Source organism: Cyclospora cayetanensis, unplaced genomic scaffold, assembly GCF_002999335.1.
Source record: "Cyclospora cayetanensis isolate NF1_C8 unplaced genomic scaffold, CcayRef3 CcayRef3_contig_131, whole genome shotgun sequence".
In the NCBI taxonomy this organism is placed as follows: domain Eukaryota; phylum Apicomplexa; class Conoidasida; order Eucoccidiorida; family Eimeriidae; genus Cyclospora; species Cyclospora cayetanensis.
Window position 1 is genome coordinate 4,444 of NW_020312072.1, and position 14,932 is coordinate 19,375.

General features: G+C 50.5%; 2 protein-coding genes across 2 annotated transcripts; both read left to right on the forward strand.

Annotated features, from left to right (window-relative positions):
- Nucleotides 1-2,217: 2,217 nt before the first annotated feature.
- LOC113147120 (ribonucleoside-diphosphate reductase small subunit-like) lies at nucleotides 2,218-4,807 on the forward strand. The gene is made up of 6 exons (XM_026336520.1): nucleotides 2,218-2,391; nucleotides 2,675-2,844; nucleotides 3,233-3,352; nucleotides 3,623-3,849; nucleotides 4,092-4,283; nucleotides 4,587-4,807. Exons 1-6 carry the CDS (start codon nucleotides 2,218-2,220, stop codon nucleotides 4,805-4,807), a joined length of 1,104 nt encoding a protein of 367 aa, XP_026192305.1.
- Nucleotides 4,808-6,990: 2,183 nt separating this feature from the next.
- On the forward strand, nucleotides 6,991-9,594 carry LOC113147123 (proteasome subunit beta type-1-like). Its single transcript, XM_026336534.1, has 7 exons — nucleotides 6,991-7,100; nucleotides 7,281-7,388; nucleotides 7,648-7,717; nucleotides 8,223-8,364; nucleotides 8,884-8,990; nucleotides 9,303-9,411; nucleotides 9,521-9,594. The coding sequence occupies exons 1-7, from the start codon at nucleotides 6,991-6,993 to the stop codon at nucleotides 9,592-9,594; spliced, it is 720 nt and encodes a 239-aa protein (XP_026192319.1).
- The last annotated feature ends 5,338 nt before the right edge of the window (nucleotides 9,595-14,932 follow it).

Below are 14,932 nucleotides of genomic sequence, written 5' to 3' on the forward strand. Positions count from 1 at the left end.
TTAATAGCTTTATCTGCTCAGCTTTGTCAGTTCTGCTAAAGTCGCTTTTAAACTGATCTCGGCATAGACAGAATATTAAGGGATTGTATGAAGGCCAGTAGAGTAGTAATTGCTGCGGCAGACGACTGCCTCTTCACGAAAAAAGCAACCATCCAAGTGTTCTCCCATTCACTGAATATTCAACAAGTAACACTCGATTCTAATCTGAGGGCTACAGCGCGTGGTATCGCTGCCATTGGCTGAGGATCTTTTTAGAATACTTGGCCATCCTTACGGCCGTCATGCATTTTTTTCCACACACTAACCTCACCGTATCAATAATTTTTTGGCTGAAAAAACATGCCTTCCAATCAGCTGTAGAACTAGTGCATTCACTTTAGCTTGTAGGCTTCCCTATGCCAGCCCATCAGGCGTTGTGCGACTGTCAGCTTCCACCGCCAGTGGGCAGCTTTTGGCCCCCAGCTTGTTGCTGGAGAAAATCATATGATTGAGTTGCCACACAACTTCAGTGCAAAACAAGTTTAAAAGGGAAACCTGACATTCCACCGCATACCCAGCTAGTAGATAAGCGGTGAACAGCCACATAGGACCACGCGATTCATGTACGTTCCATTTAACGTGGCTGCACACAAACACGTAACTTCAGACTCAATCAAGACTTGGTAGAAACTTATTGCGTTCCTCAAAAATACTTTCCTTTTTCCTTAAATGCGACTCTCAGAGATCCCACAGGAGGGAAAAGGGACAGCTGGGATGCGCCTAGCTGCAGCCTCTAAGCTTTCCAAGCATTCACAGCTAGTTGCACATGGCATTCAGCCACCATGCCCACAAGATTGCCTCCTCTTGTATCACGCTAACAATGCACTGCAATATGCAACAAAAGACATGAACGTAATATCCAACTTATTGGTTTCATTCGAATGGTTAAAACAATTTAGCCAGCGTGGTAGAAGCGTTTAGGTGTAGCCTAACACGCTCCATTCCTTCACGTTTCTCCTTTCAACGCTATGGACCAGCAGTGATCGCAGACTTATACCATAATCAAGGGCAGTTGGAGGAAGCATATACACTCGGCCTATTGCGAAGCACGTCCCTTCGCAGCTCTGGAGATGCACAACCCTTTATTCACATTCCCTCGATAGGCAAATTTTTGCTTTTGTCGTCTAGAAGAGCAGGCTTCTTGCCTTTCTGTGTGACCAAAGAAGCTCCAGAGCTAAGGGGAAGGAGACACAGCAGGAAGGCAGTTGGGTGAGCCTTTTTGAAAGAAGGCTATGTTGCATGCAGGTGTCCCCCTGCATATGGGCATGTATACAATCGATACGCTAGAGTAGAAAGCTCTACCCTTATGTAGAGAAAGCTTATAATACCTCCCAGGCCATACTTTTGACCCTCAGGCATATTCAAGGGTTCTAACTCCCCTAGGGGTATCATTTCCACATCCCATGTGTCTGTTAAGCAAATTCATATAATGGCGCCGGGCATAGTTCAGGGTTTCAGGCTCGAAGTTAGTTGCTGAAGGTTGGAATACCGACAAATAATCGTTAAAGGATTCGGTATCGGATGAGTTGACCCTACCTTCCGCAGACTCCGCTCTATGAGGCCGACGAGGCAATGGCAGAAGTGCCATTATGTGTCCACAGAGAAACCATTAGGGAGGTTCTCTGGGAAATCAACGGGGTGTACGGAGTTAAGTACAATATCAAGTGTTCATAATACTGTGCTATGCTTTAAAACGCTTGCACAGAGCAAAGCAAAACACTAGCAACAAAGTGCTGGGAATCCGCAGCACCCAGCACGACCTTAACCCCTTCCCCACCCTCACCACCACCCAGCAGACTGGCGAGAGCAGCTGTTCGCCTCCTGACGTCATTTTGCTTCGGTGTTCCATGCGTTTCTTGATGGATGTATGCTTTCTTTGTCTCGCATTTCCTTACTGTGGGCACAGTGAAACCCCACAGCAGCGTAAGCCTGAGCTACCCTGGGCACTCGTGTGTCTATTGCCTAAAGTGAACATTCGCTGCAGCACTCTAAGTAGCGACAGCCTCCGATTTGTAAAAAGGACCTGTTTTCCCTCTTACTCGTGACAGTCTAGGGCAGTACACGGCCCTTCGTGGAGTTTCCATTCTTACAGCGTTCGTACACTCCAAGCGCAGCAGTAACAAGAACAGCAGCAGCTGCAGCGCCTTCTTAGGGATTTGCCTTAACACACTAGTTAAAATGGGTCTGTCTTCATGGGTGAACGCCGAGGGAGTGCTGGCTGCAGCCACCGATCCGAAGCGGTTGACAGAGATTGCCGAAGAGCTTGCCACGGAAGAAGAGAAGGCCTATTCCCAGTACCTCATTGCGAGGCAAAAGGATGAATTGCTGCTTAAGCCCAATCCCCGGAGATGGGTAAGGCCTTCTCCCTCCCTCTCATACAATCTAATATTGCAGCTTGCTCCTCCCCAAGCATCGGCCACACCCGAAGGCTTTCTCAATACTTTAGCCCCCTGCGTGCGCGCACAATATATTTAAGCCCAGGAGCCACTAGCATCATACTAGGACCAAGCCTTGCCACCTGTTTCATACATAATAGGACAAAACCGAGGGTGCTTCGCAGCACATCATCCTCAGGCGCATGCTTTGGCAGGGTCGATACTGCACTTCAGCGTTGCCTGCTGCTTTCATTGAATAGGTGTTGATGCCCATTCAGTACAAGGAAGTGTGGGATATGTATAAGAAGGCGGAGGCCTCTTTTTGGACAGCCGAGGAGATCGACCTACACAGGGACTTGGTAGACTGGGAAAGTCTGAACAAGGATGAGCAGCACTTCATTAAGCATGTGCTTGCCTTTTTCGCTGCAAGGTAAGACGAAACGCATCACAGTCGAAACAGATCAAAGAACCAGTTCTTTGAAGTTTGTTGGGCCTGTCTCGTTCAGCAGGGAATAATATGCAACAGTCATCACACTATGTTCTCATAGGCTCAATCGGGTGTGGATCTGTCCAATCTCCACACGTCGAAAACGTTTCTTCGTGCGAAACTATTCATGAACGAGCATAATTGCATCTCATTGCTTGCATTCGCCTCGGGACAGGGAAGAGAGTCGTGCAGTCGGGCACTCTATTGCATTAGAGCATTTCAGCTTATATATTTCTTTATATTCATTTGTACGGCGTGTATGCTTTCACTTGCACCATTGTTAAAAGTATGCGACGAGTTTGAATGTATTTTGTGAACATCTTTGCTGCAGTGACGGAATCGTCATGGAAAACTTGGCCGAGAGGTTCATGACGGAAGTACAAATACCGGAGGCGCGCAGTTTCTATGCATTCCAACTTGCCGTGGAGAACATCCACTCCGAGACATACAGGTGAAGCCCTCCGCATATCTAAGTATTTTCGCGAAAGCGCTCTTAGCTGCGCAAGTGTATAAATGCGTAAATATGGGCAGTTCTCCCTCGTGAAACACTGCTACATCCACTCACTGCATGAACATAGGGTGTTCAGTGCCCTCTTAGACGTTTCCGTTACCATGGGATAATGTAGAACGGTATTTAGATTGAACGGCTGTAGATGAGGCAGATGGAGGGCTCTAGTGGGAAATTTGTTGCATTTTTGTCTTTTCCGATGTGCCTGTACAGTCTTCTGATTGACAATTACATCCGCGACGAAAAGGAGAAGGAACACTTATTCAACGCAATTAGTAGCATTCCCGCGGTGGCTGTAAAGGCGGCGTGGGCCGCTAAATGGATCAATAAGACCAAATCCTTTGCGGAAAGGCTTGTTGCTTTCTGCTGCGTAGAGGGAATTCTCTTTTCAGGATCCTTCTGTGCCATATATTGGCTCAAGAAACGAGGACTGATGCCCGGTAACAGAAATATTCCGAACACAATTTAGAGTCAAGTGGCAGTGTATGGGCCGGACACGGCGTGGCTTTTGATTATCATGAATGCCTGGAAGTCGTACTAAAAGAGTTCAACTGACTTCAGCATTATGTGATGCTTTCCCGTTCGCTTGGAAGCTGAACTTTATGCTTTGCTCTGTACAGAGGCCTCTTGCTTCCTTACTCTCTGGCTGTGGGCACGCGCATTGTGTTCTGCACTTTTGTAGGTTTGACTTTCTCAAACGAGCTTATAAGCCGCGATGAGGGTCTGCACGCTGACTTCGCCTGCTTGCTGTACTCGATGCTGGAAAACCAGCTTTCCGACGATGTGCTGAGGCGGATCGTCTCGGAGGCTGTGGAGGCTGAAAAGGCATTCATCTGTGATGCACTGCCCTGCGACCTGATCGGAATGAACAGTGGTGAGCAGTGCCGCACTGGGCGCACAAACCCCAAAAGCCTGAGTACGATGAAAACAAAGGACCTTGCGACATTACAGCAGGCGAATTCTTCCTACGCTTTAATTTTGGCTCTACATGTATCTTTATTGAGCCCTTGGATGAGTAGTATTGTGCAGATCTAGACAGAAATGCGCCTTGTAAGAACTCGCCAAGTTCATATTACAAATTTGGGCGAACATCGGCTTTCGATGGTTAGTTTGTATCCGAGTGACGGCAGCGCCCCCATAACCTTTTGCGTGTCGTACATTTCTTATTTGCACGCAGCCCTCATGGCACAATACATCGAATTCGTTGCGGATCGGCTCCTCACATGTCTTGGCTCTGACAAGATTTTCAACGCTAGGAATCCCTTTGACTTTATGGACCTGATCTCTCTCCAAGGTAAAACCAACTTCTTCGAGAAGCGCGTCGGTGACTACCAAAAGGCCGGCGTGATGGTACAAAACAAGGAAGAGCAACAGTTTTCTCTCGATGCTGATTTCTAAATGTATTTCCAAGCGTTTGTCATCATGGCTTCCCCGACTCCGTGACTGTCTTGCTCCTACCGCAGCAGTGGGCAGCGCTAGGGATTGTGTATTTTTCGAGCGTGTACAATCTGGGGGCTTTTTCGCGGTTGCTCTACTCCAGCTTCAAGTCCTCCCCTTATAGAAGGCATTCTATTAGGGCCCGGCATCCATGCGAAGCATGGGAGGGGTCTTCATTTGTAGGCTCCGCCGGTCAGTGTAGTGGTGCTTCCAAGCGAACAGCCAACGTATCATCCAGTGGCACCATAAGGTCAGAGGCTGGATAGCTGAACGGCTAAGATGCCTCACGAGATGGAAGTTAATGGGATTGCACTGGAGGCGCTCTGCCATCGTATGCGATTTTGCCGCACGATAAGGCGCCCGCCCACATGTTTTTCATCCAGGCGGCGGCACCCCAGGCAGCCATCGCGATCAGGTAGAACTGAATTCGCATGGCACTCATTTGCAAACACCCTCGGAAATACGTGGTCTGCATCCAAATAGGCGCGATTCGCTGCAGTGGGAGGGGCCTTCCCGCAGCGTGCCACACCACGCATAGGCACATCGTGCCAGAGCGTAATTGCCACGTGGCAGGTTTGCCTGCTGATCTCTTACTTTCTGCACAGAGAGATTAGTTAGCTTGGTACTGTACGCACAAGCGGTGCTTGCGTGTGCGCGAACTTAACATGTGAACGTGGGTCTGGTTGCATGGGCAGTGCAGCAGTTTGTACTCCAGCACCATTCTTTGCCCCATGCAAGAGCTTTAGGAAGTGAAAGGGTAAGAGATGCAGGTGTGGAAGACGCATACTGGGGATCTTTCTCTTGGCTTTTTGACCGCGTTTGGGAATAAGGGCCTCTTCAAATCAACCTTAACGGACGTGATACTTTGTGCAACTTTAAAATGGCCGGTAGAGCTATGTGTACTCCACGGATCGACTTAGAACAGAGGCATGAAGCGCAATCAGAGTTTAAAATTCGTGTGCGGCCTCTTGCCTCCGTGAATGGCACATTCTGCAGGGTTTGTTCCCAGAATATGCGCAGTACAGTGTACCCGATGCTTGCCGAGACCAGGGGATCTTCTCCGCTTATCAGGTTCATTGCTTGAAGGTCTACACGCTGAATACTACCACAATGAGCGTGTGCTACAGAAAGCAGCGAATACTAGTTATTCGGTGGCCAACAAGCCCCTAACTCGGGGACTTTTTCATCCGTCCTTTATGAAACCACAAGAAATTCTCATTACCAGTAAGCTTCCATTATAAAACGTAATCTCCTCAGCGTGACGACAGATTCTTACGCAGCCATGGTTGACGCTTAGGAGGGTCAGCGATACACCCGCCTGCCAAGGACTACATTACTAATGGAGCGCGTCTATCTGGTTTATTGAGAGCTCGAGCAGTATCTAGCGCACAAGAAGAACTGTTTTTGCACACTTCTGGAATACATACGCGTAAAAATTGGTGTGGGCGGGTAACACGCCCTCCAACTCCACCAATGCATGCCACTGCCGACAGAGCAGTGGTGGCTTCCTAGAGCTACGCGTTTTGGGCTGTTGAGCATGCTGCTTGTTTATCAGGTGTCTTGCTGTCCGCACTCCAAACTTTACTGGTATTCACCATTCGAGATTGTGAGCCTTATTCCTTTTCTGGCGAGTCCCTCCCGGATTTTCTTAGCCGTCCATTTGCTGCACCCGCAAGGCTGGGCAGGGCCCCTTGTACTTTCCCTCGCCTCTTGCCCGTCCTAGCCGTTTCTCTTCTTGTGTTGCTGATTATTTCTAGAGGTCATCCGTTCTCACGCCTTGGTAAGCACTGGAGACCTCCCCGACGCACCCTCAGCGCCTCCACTGCCTCTTGCCAAGATCGTAATCGTCTTCCGAATTGCAGTTTCCACACAAAGGGCCCCTTCCGCATTTCTCCCCTCTGCGGGACAGCAAGCTCCAGTCGCCTCCCAAATGTTCTTTCATTTCTCCTTCTACGTCGCACCGCTTCTTTATGCACCTGCATTGCAGCCATCCCTTCTGCAGGGGGTAGCAGAAACGAGATCCGCTGCAGGCAGCTGCTTGCTCCTTGGGAGGAGTGCGAATGTGGCGTACTCCTGTAGCGAGCACAAATCGCTACTGTCTCGCGGAGTGCGTGTGCTTGTTTTCGTGCGCAGCAGAAGCAGAAATGATGAACTGCATGGACTTTCCGGCGCCTCGAGAAGATGGGGTCGCTCCTGCGGAGATTTCAAGCCGTCACGGCAGGGGCGGATTCAACCCCTATGTAAACAATGGCGGGTCCGTAAGGATTGAGGGCGTTTCGCCAATGACTTCGGGGTAGACATCTCCTTCGATTCTCGACCCGTGCGATAGACAGGGAGCCTTGCAGGACGAAGCTGGAGTGTCTGGACGCTTCTTCTCATACACGTTGCACCGCATGAGATTCGGGTGCTTTTTGCGTACGTCCGATTTTCGCAGGACTGTGGTGTCTGTTGCGGGGGATGACTTTGTGGTTGGTGTGGGAGATACACGTCTCTCAGTTGGCTACTCCATCCACTCGCGCATGCAGTCCAAGATCACAAAGCTGTGCGCTGTATAGGAGGCATGGGAACTAGCGGAGGGGAGGGGCTGAAGCTGGCGGTCTATGCGGCTCTAGGCTGCCAGGCAGTCTAGGGAGGACCTTTTGGATCAAGTGCTTGCGAATGCCTACTGTCTTGTCATGAGCTCGGCGCTGGAGCTGCATCGTGCTGCACACTGATTCTGACTGTCTGGACGCTACTGTACGAAGTTAGTATAGCGAGCTACATTGATTGCCAGCTCGGCGAGCAGTGCGTTTTTCTCGCAGGACTTCACGCTGCTGCATTGCCTCCTCCGGTATGCAGGCAGATGTACAGACACTTCACAAGTGGCTTAAGGTGAGCAGCGGTAGCGGTCTTGTGCGGCTCCTATGCTGAATCTCTATTTTTCATGTGTTTATGCATACATCTATATATCTGCGCGTATGTGTATATTGTGTGTATATGTTTGTAGATATGTGCGTGTGTGTGGATATATGTATGTATATATTTTGTGCATGTGTACGTAGATCTGCGTGTATATGTATGTGTGTGCGTATATTGTGTGTATGTGTAGGTGGATCTGTGTGTGTGTGTGTGTGTGTGTGTGTGTGTGTGTGTGTGTGTGCGTATATTGTGTGTATGTGTATGTAGATCTGTGCGTGTGTGTGTGTGTGTGTGTGTGTGTGTGTGTGTGTGTGTGAACATGTGTGTCTCTCGCCCTAAGTGCCCGCCTTTTTTCGGGGGTTCTCCCTTTCAACGTTGGCCTTCTTTTTCCTTTGTCTTCTTGTCGCACCTGAATGCCTTTTTCGTTTTTTTCATAAATATTCTGGCTCTGTTTTTTTTGTGCATCCTCCCGTCGTAGACCCGTGTAGCGATGTTCCAGCACCAGCACCGAGAGGAGCCTTCAGTGATCGCAGTTGCACAGCTGCTCTCCACGGTGCTGTACTCTCGGCGATTTTTCCCCTACTACACCTTCAACGTCCTCTTCGGCCTCGACTCGGAAGGTAGCTTGCGCGCGCAGCCACCACCTCTGTGCACTTGCCACCACGGAGGAACTTGAGACACAGATATATGCCTGCAGGCATTAGGGGAGCAGGGAAACGGGGGGGCAGACTTGCAAACATCAGTACGGGGTACCAGCCGGTGGCTGTTGGACAGACATGGAAAGAGAGAAGTTGATGGGGTAGCAATAAGAGGAAGGCGGGCTGCAGGAGAATATCAACCTTACCTCTGACCTTGCCTCACTGTTACCCCTGCCCTACTGGCCCTCTCTGAATGACGCATGCGGCTGAAGCTTCCCCAACCCAACAGAGACCACAGCTTGAGAAGAAAAACATCCATCGCCCTCACGGCGAGTTTGTTTGGATGCTTACATGTCCCGTCAAGCTGTCCATTGCTGCCCGGAGGAGGGCGCTCTGTGCGTCTCTCCAAGGGGCACTTGAATGTTGCCTTGTTCCGCCGTAACGGCCGCCTCAGCGAGTCTTCCCTTCTCGCTGCCCTGCGTTCTTTGCGTACTGCTTTAGGGAAGGGCGCGGTGTTTGGCTACGATGCGATTGGGTCTTTTGAGCGCGCCAACTACAACTGTGCGGGCACTGGCAGTTCCCTTACCATGTCGATCTTGGACAATCAGGTAAAAATCGCAGCCGCCAGTCCTTTAGACCGCAGGTTGGAAGGCAGGGCGCCGTTGAATAACTTTCTTAGGGTCGCTAGCGAGGGTTTGGTGGAGTGGGGGGAGGGGCACCCATTTGCACACCCCTTTCCCTCCTCCTTTTTCTCCCCTGGTCACGCCTTGAAATGTGTGTCTGTGGGTGGACACGTATTGGAAACAGGTGTATGTCTGTATGAAGAGTGCAGACCTAGGTCTGTATGCGCAACCTCGCGTTTTCTCTGTGTGCCCAAAAGAACCGAATGTTGAAAAGAATGCAAATCTTGTCGTGTGCAGATTGCCCAAAACAACCAGCAAAAGCAGAAGCCCAAGCTCACGAAAGAAGAGACCATCGCACTCGTCCGAGGGATTCTTGCGTCTGCAGGCGAACGGGACATCTTTACAGGTCTGCCACGCTTCGGTATTTCGTGTGTTAAATATTCCTTTTGAGCAACTCTTCGGATGGCGTATAACCAGAACGGTGTGCACTTTGTTACGGTGGGTGGTGGCTTCAGGCGACCAGGCGGAGGTGGTGGTGATCGACAGCAGCGGTATTCACACCGAACTTGTTCCCCTACGGAACGATTGATTAGAGCAAAACACCGGGCAAATAGTGAATGGTAGCGTAGCATACACGTAGGGGGTGACCCGGCGTGCGCGAAGGGCTGAGAGACTGGCTAATGACGCCAACAAAGGGCCATGCGGTGTAGAATTCAGAGGGCATCTCTCGCAAAGTTGGGGAGAAGGCTCCCTAGCACTGTTTCTCTCTTAAAACGCAACAGTGGCGACGCGGAATCCGCCCTCTAGGTGCCTGTCGCTGCACTTTTTCGTGCCAAGGGTCACTCTGTTTCGCCGTTTGCGTAGCTCTACCCCTATCTACCTCGATTTAGATTATGGCGCATGAAATCAAGCGCCTAATCGCTCCCGTGGCACTGCGGAGCCTTAGAAAGCATCCGCCGGCAAAACTGCGAAACGAATTAGACGGGGGCACAGCCAGACACTTGGAAACGTTAAGAACAGGCGCACTGCAGATTACGGCAAGGTGGTAGGGTCGATGTGACAGCTCGTTATGATTGCAACGCATGGAAAAAGCGGTATGTTTGGTGGGATTGCGATATAACTGGCACTCCCTCCAACGCCTCCTGCCTTTCATCTCTGTTAAGAATGCAAGAGCGAAAAGGGAGGAGATGCGTTGGATCACACGTCTGTCGAGCTAGAGGGTGAGCCAAAGAGCTGCGGCGGATGCCAAGGTTGCCAGTAGGGCGGCGGGAGGCTGTACACAATCCTGGCCCACCCCACTCGTTGCCAAGTAACCTTCTCTGCTGAAATCTTCGCCCTCATTGACTCGAATGACAAGGGAGTGAACAGCAAGTTTTGCTGCCTCTTTAGCGTCGGGAACGTTGCCGCGGTCCTGCAATGGAGTTCGGGAGGTTTGTGAGCAGGTGACCCCACCCGAAGCGGTCTTTGGCGATCCCCCTATTTTTATGGTGTACTTTGTTTTATCGTTGCTGTCTGGTGTTATTGTTGTTCCCTCTCCAAAGAGCTCCTGCGGTGTTACCTGCTCTCCCATCCAGTTCAGCATCTTTGCAGGGAAATCCTGTGGGAAGGGATTCGTGCACGTGAACGAAGCAGTGTCGTTTGCTTCGAGGGAGAGCGTGCAAGATTGATTTTGAACGGGTTTGTCATCGGGGCATGTTTTAGCTAAAGCCTCGGCGAGAATGGCGCTCACAGCGGCAAGGGCAATCAAAAATAGGGCCAATTGGCGAAGGAGGAAACTGTACATCTTCGTAACGGTTCTGTGCGGGGGATTGAAATCCTACCCCCGAGAGAAACACGTCAACGGGGTATACGCACGCTTAAAATACCGTGAAGGAAGGGACGGATCTGTGGAAGGGGCTATAGACAGAGCGCCCTTGATAATGGAATTTGCTTTGCGCGGTTGTAAATCCCAGAATCAACGACGGAGGAAGAGGCGCGACGGAATCATACAGATGCCCCACTTTCGGCCGTTTTAATGGAGCTATTGCATGAACTTTTTAGAGTGCGGGCTGTATGCTTTTGATGAAAGGCTCTACGGTGTAGAATGCCGCATTGCTACGTAGCCTTCCCTGTTGCGCCAAATTGCTGGTGCTGTGGGTTTTACCACCGGAGAAAAGAAAATCTGGGAAGCAATAGAACAACATAAAGCAGGGGGGAGTAGCAGAGGATAGCTGATATAGAAGGGCACGTGATTTGAACCCCTGCCAATGCTCGCACTATGTATTCAACAACTAGCGAGACAAAGCCTGGGCCATCTGAAAGAGTTTAATTCGCACACCAGCGCGACCACCCTACAGGGGAGGCAAATTATTCATGAGGGAAGAGAAAATCATCGAATACGATGGAGAGGCGAGAACCCAGAACATGGTTACTGCTCTTCACGAGCCTCGGGATCCGCGGTAGCGGAGCTGACAACGCAGTGGTACGATGCATCGATAGCTGTCGAGGAACCAAACGCGCAAGATAAAACACACGCTAGATTGATGCTCTTATGTTAAATTCTAGCTAAATTTTAGGCTTTTCCACGAATGCACGCTATATATATGGCTCTCCTGTTTTTATCGTTGCCGCACGAGGCATACAGCCAGGCAATGCTCAGACAACACGATATGAGAAGAGGGGCTGACGGTCAGCACAAGCCTCCCAAAGCATAAATGAGCAGCACGTCCTTCATAAACGGGCCCAAATTCCCTCGCTACCAATAAAATGGAGCGGCAGTAGCATATGAGAACGCAGAAAGGCTCGAGGGCATCCACAGGCTCGCAGGGTTATAGGATCGGGTGACGCTGGCACAACTAACGGGTGCTATTTCTTCTGTGACTGGAGACAAAAGGGTGTTTTGCGTGCAATATTCTGTAATAGATTATACTGGCAAATTATGTTTGGAATCGACCGGCGTGCTTAAATCAAAGCTCCACCCCCGCGAAAACTACTTGAAAATATCTTTATTAGTCCTCTAAGGCGCCTGTAACGCTAGATGCTCAGCAGACCACTATGTGGGCGTCTTGTTGTGCCCTACCCTTAATTCTGCAACCCCTTTACCAGCGCCCTAATACCTCTGGTCCAGCTGAGCCTGCCTACTACCGGTGTTGACAGGCCGAAGGCTCCTCCCGTTTTGATAATGGCAGGCAGCAACGTGTGATCTGGAGCGATCCCGCTGTGTTTAGATTATTTTGGGCTTAAGGCAGCCAAGCTTGCTCCGCGGAGTGTTGCTCTGTGGGAGGATCTGCCTCAGGTACTATTTCTCGCACCTGTCCCTTGCAGGGGTCACTGGAGGGGCACTGGCAGATGTTACAGCTGCACATCGTTTCAAAGATCTCAATATGCCCACATTCTGCTGTCCGACTGTTTTTCTGGGCCACTAAATTTATCAGTGCTGCCTGAACTCCGTCGGCTCTCAATGATGATCCCTTGACTTGGCCCAATTCCGTGAGCGGGGCAATACAGCTGTAAAGCTTGTTGAAATCCATCACAGTGTCATAGTCTTGCCGGTTCTCAAGCCAGCAAAGTATTTTGGGGAACATAAGCAGCGAGCAGAGCTGTTCGGCATGACCGCAGGCCGTAACATGACTATGCATTGTACGTACCGCATTCGATTCGATCTTCGTTGTGTACCCAGATCCCACTGACACAGTACAAGGCCCAGACGGCTTTTTCTTGTGACAAATGCAGCCTTACACAAGCTCATGCTGTATCGCAAACCATATGCCTGTAATGCCTGTTGAGTGCGAACTATGCCCACAAGTCTTTCCAAAGCCATGCGTAGTTGCAGGCCCCCTATAGCGGGCCAGTCAAACAAGAGCTCTTTTTTTTAAAAGAAAAGTGCCAGCAAGCTGTGACAATTTGAGAATCGAGGGCCGTTTTCACTTTATTCATGCAGCTTGCACAGCCCAGATTTGACAACACTGGATCTAGCAGTCTACAGAGGGTGCATTGCGTATGGAAGACAGCGGGAAGACCGGTAGCGGATGCTCGCTTAAGTGAACACAGCCAGATATTTCGCTTGCAGTGTGCCAATGAAGACATTTGTTCCACATTTTTCGCTGAAAGCTCTTCCCAAGCCTCCTTTTGCAGGTAGCTGAGCATTGTCGTATCCGTGACGTCGGCAAATGTTTTGAATGATGCCTGACTGGCGTATCTGAGTGCGCATCTGGGGTGTCACCAGATTACGCAATTCGCTAAGGAGTTTAGCGGACACAGCCTCCACTTAACCGAACGCAGGCTCCTCTGGAGAGCTCGTACATCCACACCGCGGCTTCCGCATAAAAGTAGCACCTATTTTGCGGGGCTCGCGCACTATAGGGGCTTCGGCACACACCATGGAAGCCCATGATGACGGTATCCTCGCGTTTTATCTCTAAGATCCCTTACGACAGAAATAATGGCCTTGGCCACTCAGTGGCACTCGCTACTACACATGTAGTGTTCAAGAATTTTAGTGCAAAGACAAGCATCTGGCTGGGCTTGGAGGACATCCCATTTATTGCAGATTCGCCATAGCTCAGTAGAATAAATATTTATATTGTCTGCAGTTGCACTGGATACAATGTGCAACTCGTGTAAACGCTCGAAATTTTAAGAGGGTGCGGCAGCCCGGAGTCTCGCTGTTCTCCTCGCTAAATGTCGGAATCCTGAAGGGCTCAGACAGGGAAAATGGGGTTTCTTGAAGTGACACTCAACAATTTCTAAGTAGTTTGTATTGCGTCTGGAGTTGAGCGCCTTCCTACGGAGACCTTAGCTGGATCGTTGAAACAGACAGCATATCCCTAGGACCGAAATGCGAGCGAAAATCACTACCTGCACAGATGCTTAAACGCAGCTCCAGCAAAATGGCCGCCAACACTATGAAAGGACTCAGAAAGACGAGAGAGTGAGGCAACTCCATTCAAAGTACCAGCGCTGTGTAGATCAAAAGACGGCGCTGCCCCTCAGGCAAAGGGGGGCAACAGGGAACGCAGGAGAGAGCTTTTCCGCCTCTCCACACGGTAGCCTGTGGGGGAGGAGACGCGGCGGACAAGGGGAGCTGGAAGTTCCGCATACACTCGAAGCAGCGGCATACTGTCGCCACTTCAGGATACGGACACGCACGGGGAAAGAAATATAATTTTTCTCATAGGGGGCCCTGTTTGCCTTCGACAGGGGCGCGATAGGTTGCCGCCAAGTTAGTGAAGTTGCAGTCAGCAGACACAGGAGGGTACTCTCCACCTCTTGGTGAAATTCTAGCAAGCCACCAGCACCACCCCTCAGGGAACTATATATATGCCCTTGGATGCACCACGCGCGTGATGCGGCTGTTTTTCAATCTTCTCACGCCGCAGCTCCTGTGGGGCGTTGCGCAGAAGAATTACGAGCAAGCACTCACGCTACCTGGATCTCGCCTAGTGCTAGCTTTTCGGCTGACTAGCTAACTAGCTATGTTCGGCCTTCTCCTTTTCTGGGGTCATAACCCTCTGGCTCAGACCCCTTTGTTTCGCCAGTACCCCTACACACGCACGGCTAACCGTGGGAGCGGGCGCTGCTGATGGAGAGGAAGAAGCGCTGGGTAAAGACTAGAAAGAGTGGCAGTTCGCCTGCGGCACGGATAAATAGGAAAGGCAGAGGCGAGCCCCTCAGGAGGTCTCGGCATGCCGATTTGCATGAGGAGAGATCCGCTGAGGGAGCCGAAAACGCTGTGAGCAAAAGAATCACCACTAGAAGAAAATCACGGGTGACCTTTAAGACACAACAGATAGCAAGTAAAAGCGACAATTACAGAAAGCAAGGCATGCATGCTCAGAAACGCAAGGGATTTCGGCGAAACTTCCAAATCCACCCATGCAGCAGGCCCTCTTCCTGCATCTCGCCTGCTCTTCTCCCGCTCCTCGAAGGCGGCAGCCGATGAATGTACT

What these genes read in the sequence shown, in the direction of transcription:
- LOC113147120 (XM_026336520.1), top strand. Translation starts at nt 2,218, where the DNA reads ATGGGTCTGTCTTCATGGGTGAACGCCGAGGGAGTGCTGGCTGCAGCC. An exon ending in CTTGCCTTTTTCGCTGCAAG is followed by an intron (nt 2,845 to 3,232) that starts GTAAGACGAAAC and finishes TCTTTGCTGCAG; the next exon opens with TGACGGAATCGTCATGGAAA. An exon ending in GAAACGAGGACTGATGCCCG is followed by an intron (nt 3,850 to 4,091) that starts GTAACAGAAATA and finishes GCACTTTTGTAG; the next exon opens with GTTTGACTTTCTCAAACGAG.
- LOC113147123 (XM_026336534.1), top strand. Translation starts at nt 6,991, where the DNA reads ATGATGAACTGCATGGACTTTCCGGCGCCTCGAGAAGATGGGGTCGCT. An exon ending in CCCTATGTAAACAATGGCGG is followed by an intron (nt 7,101 to 7,280) that starts GTCCGTAAGGAT and finishes CGATTTTCGCAG; the next exon opens with GACTGTGGTGTCTGTTGCGG. An exon ending in CACTTCACAAGTGGCTTAAG is followed by an intron (nt 7,718 to 8,222) that starts GTGAGCAGCGGT and finishes CTCCCGTCGTAG; the next exon opens with ACCCGTGTAGCGATGTTCCA.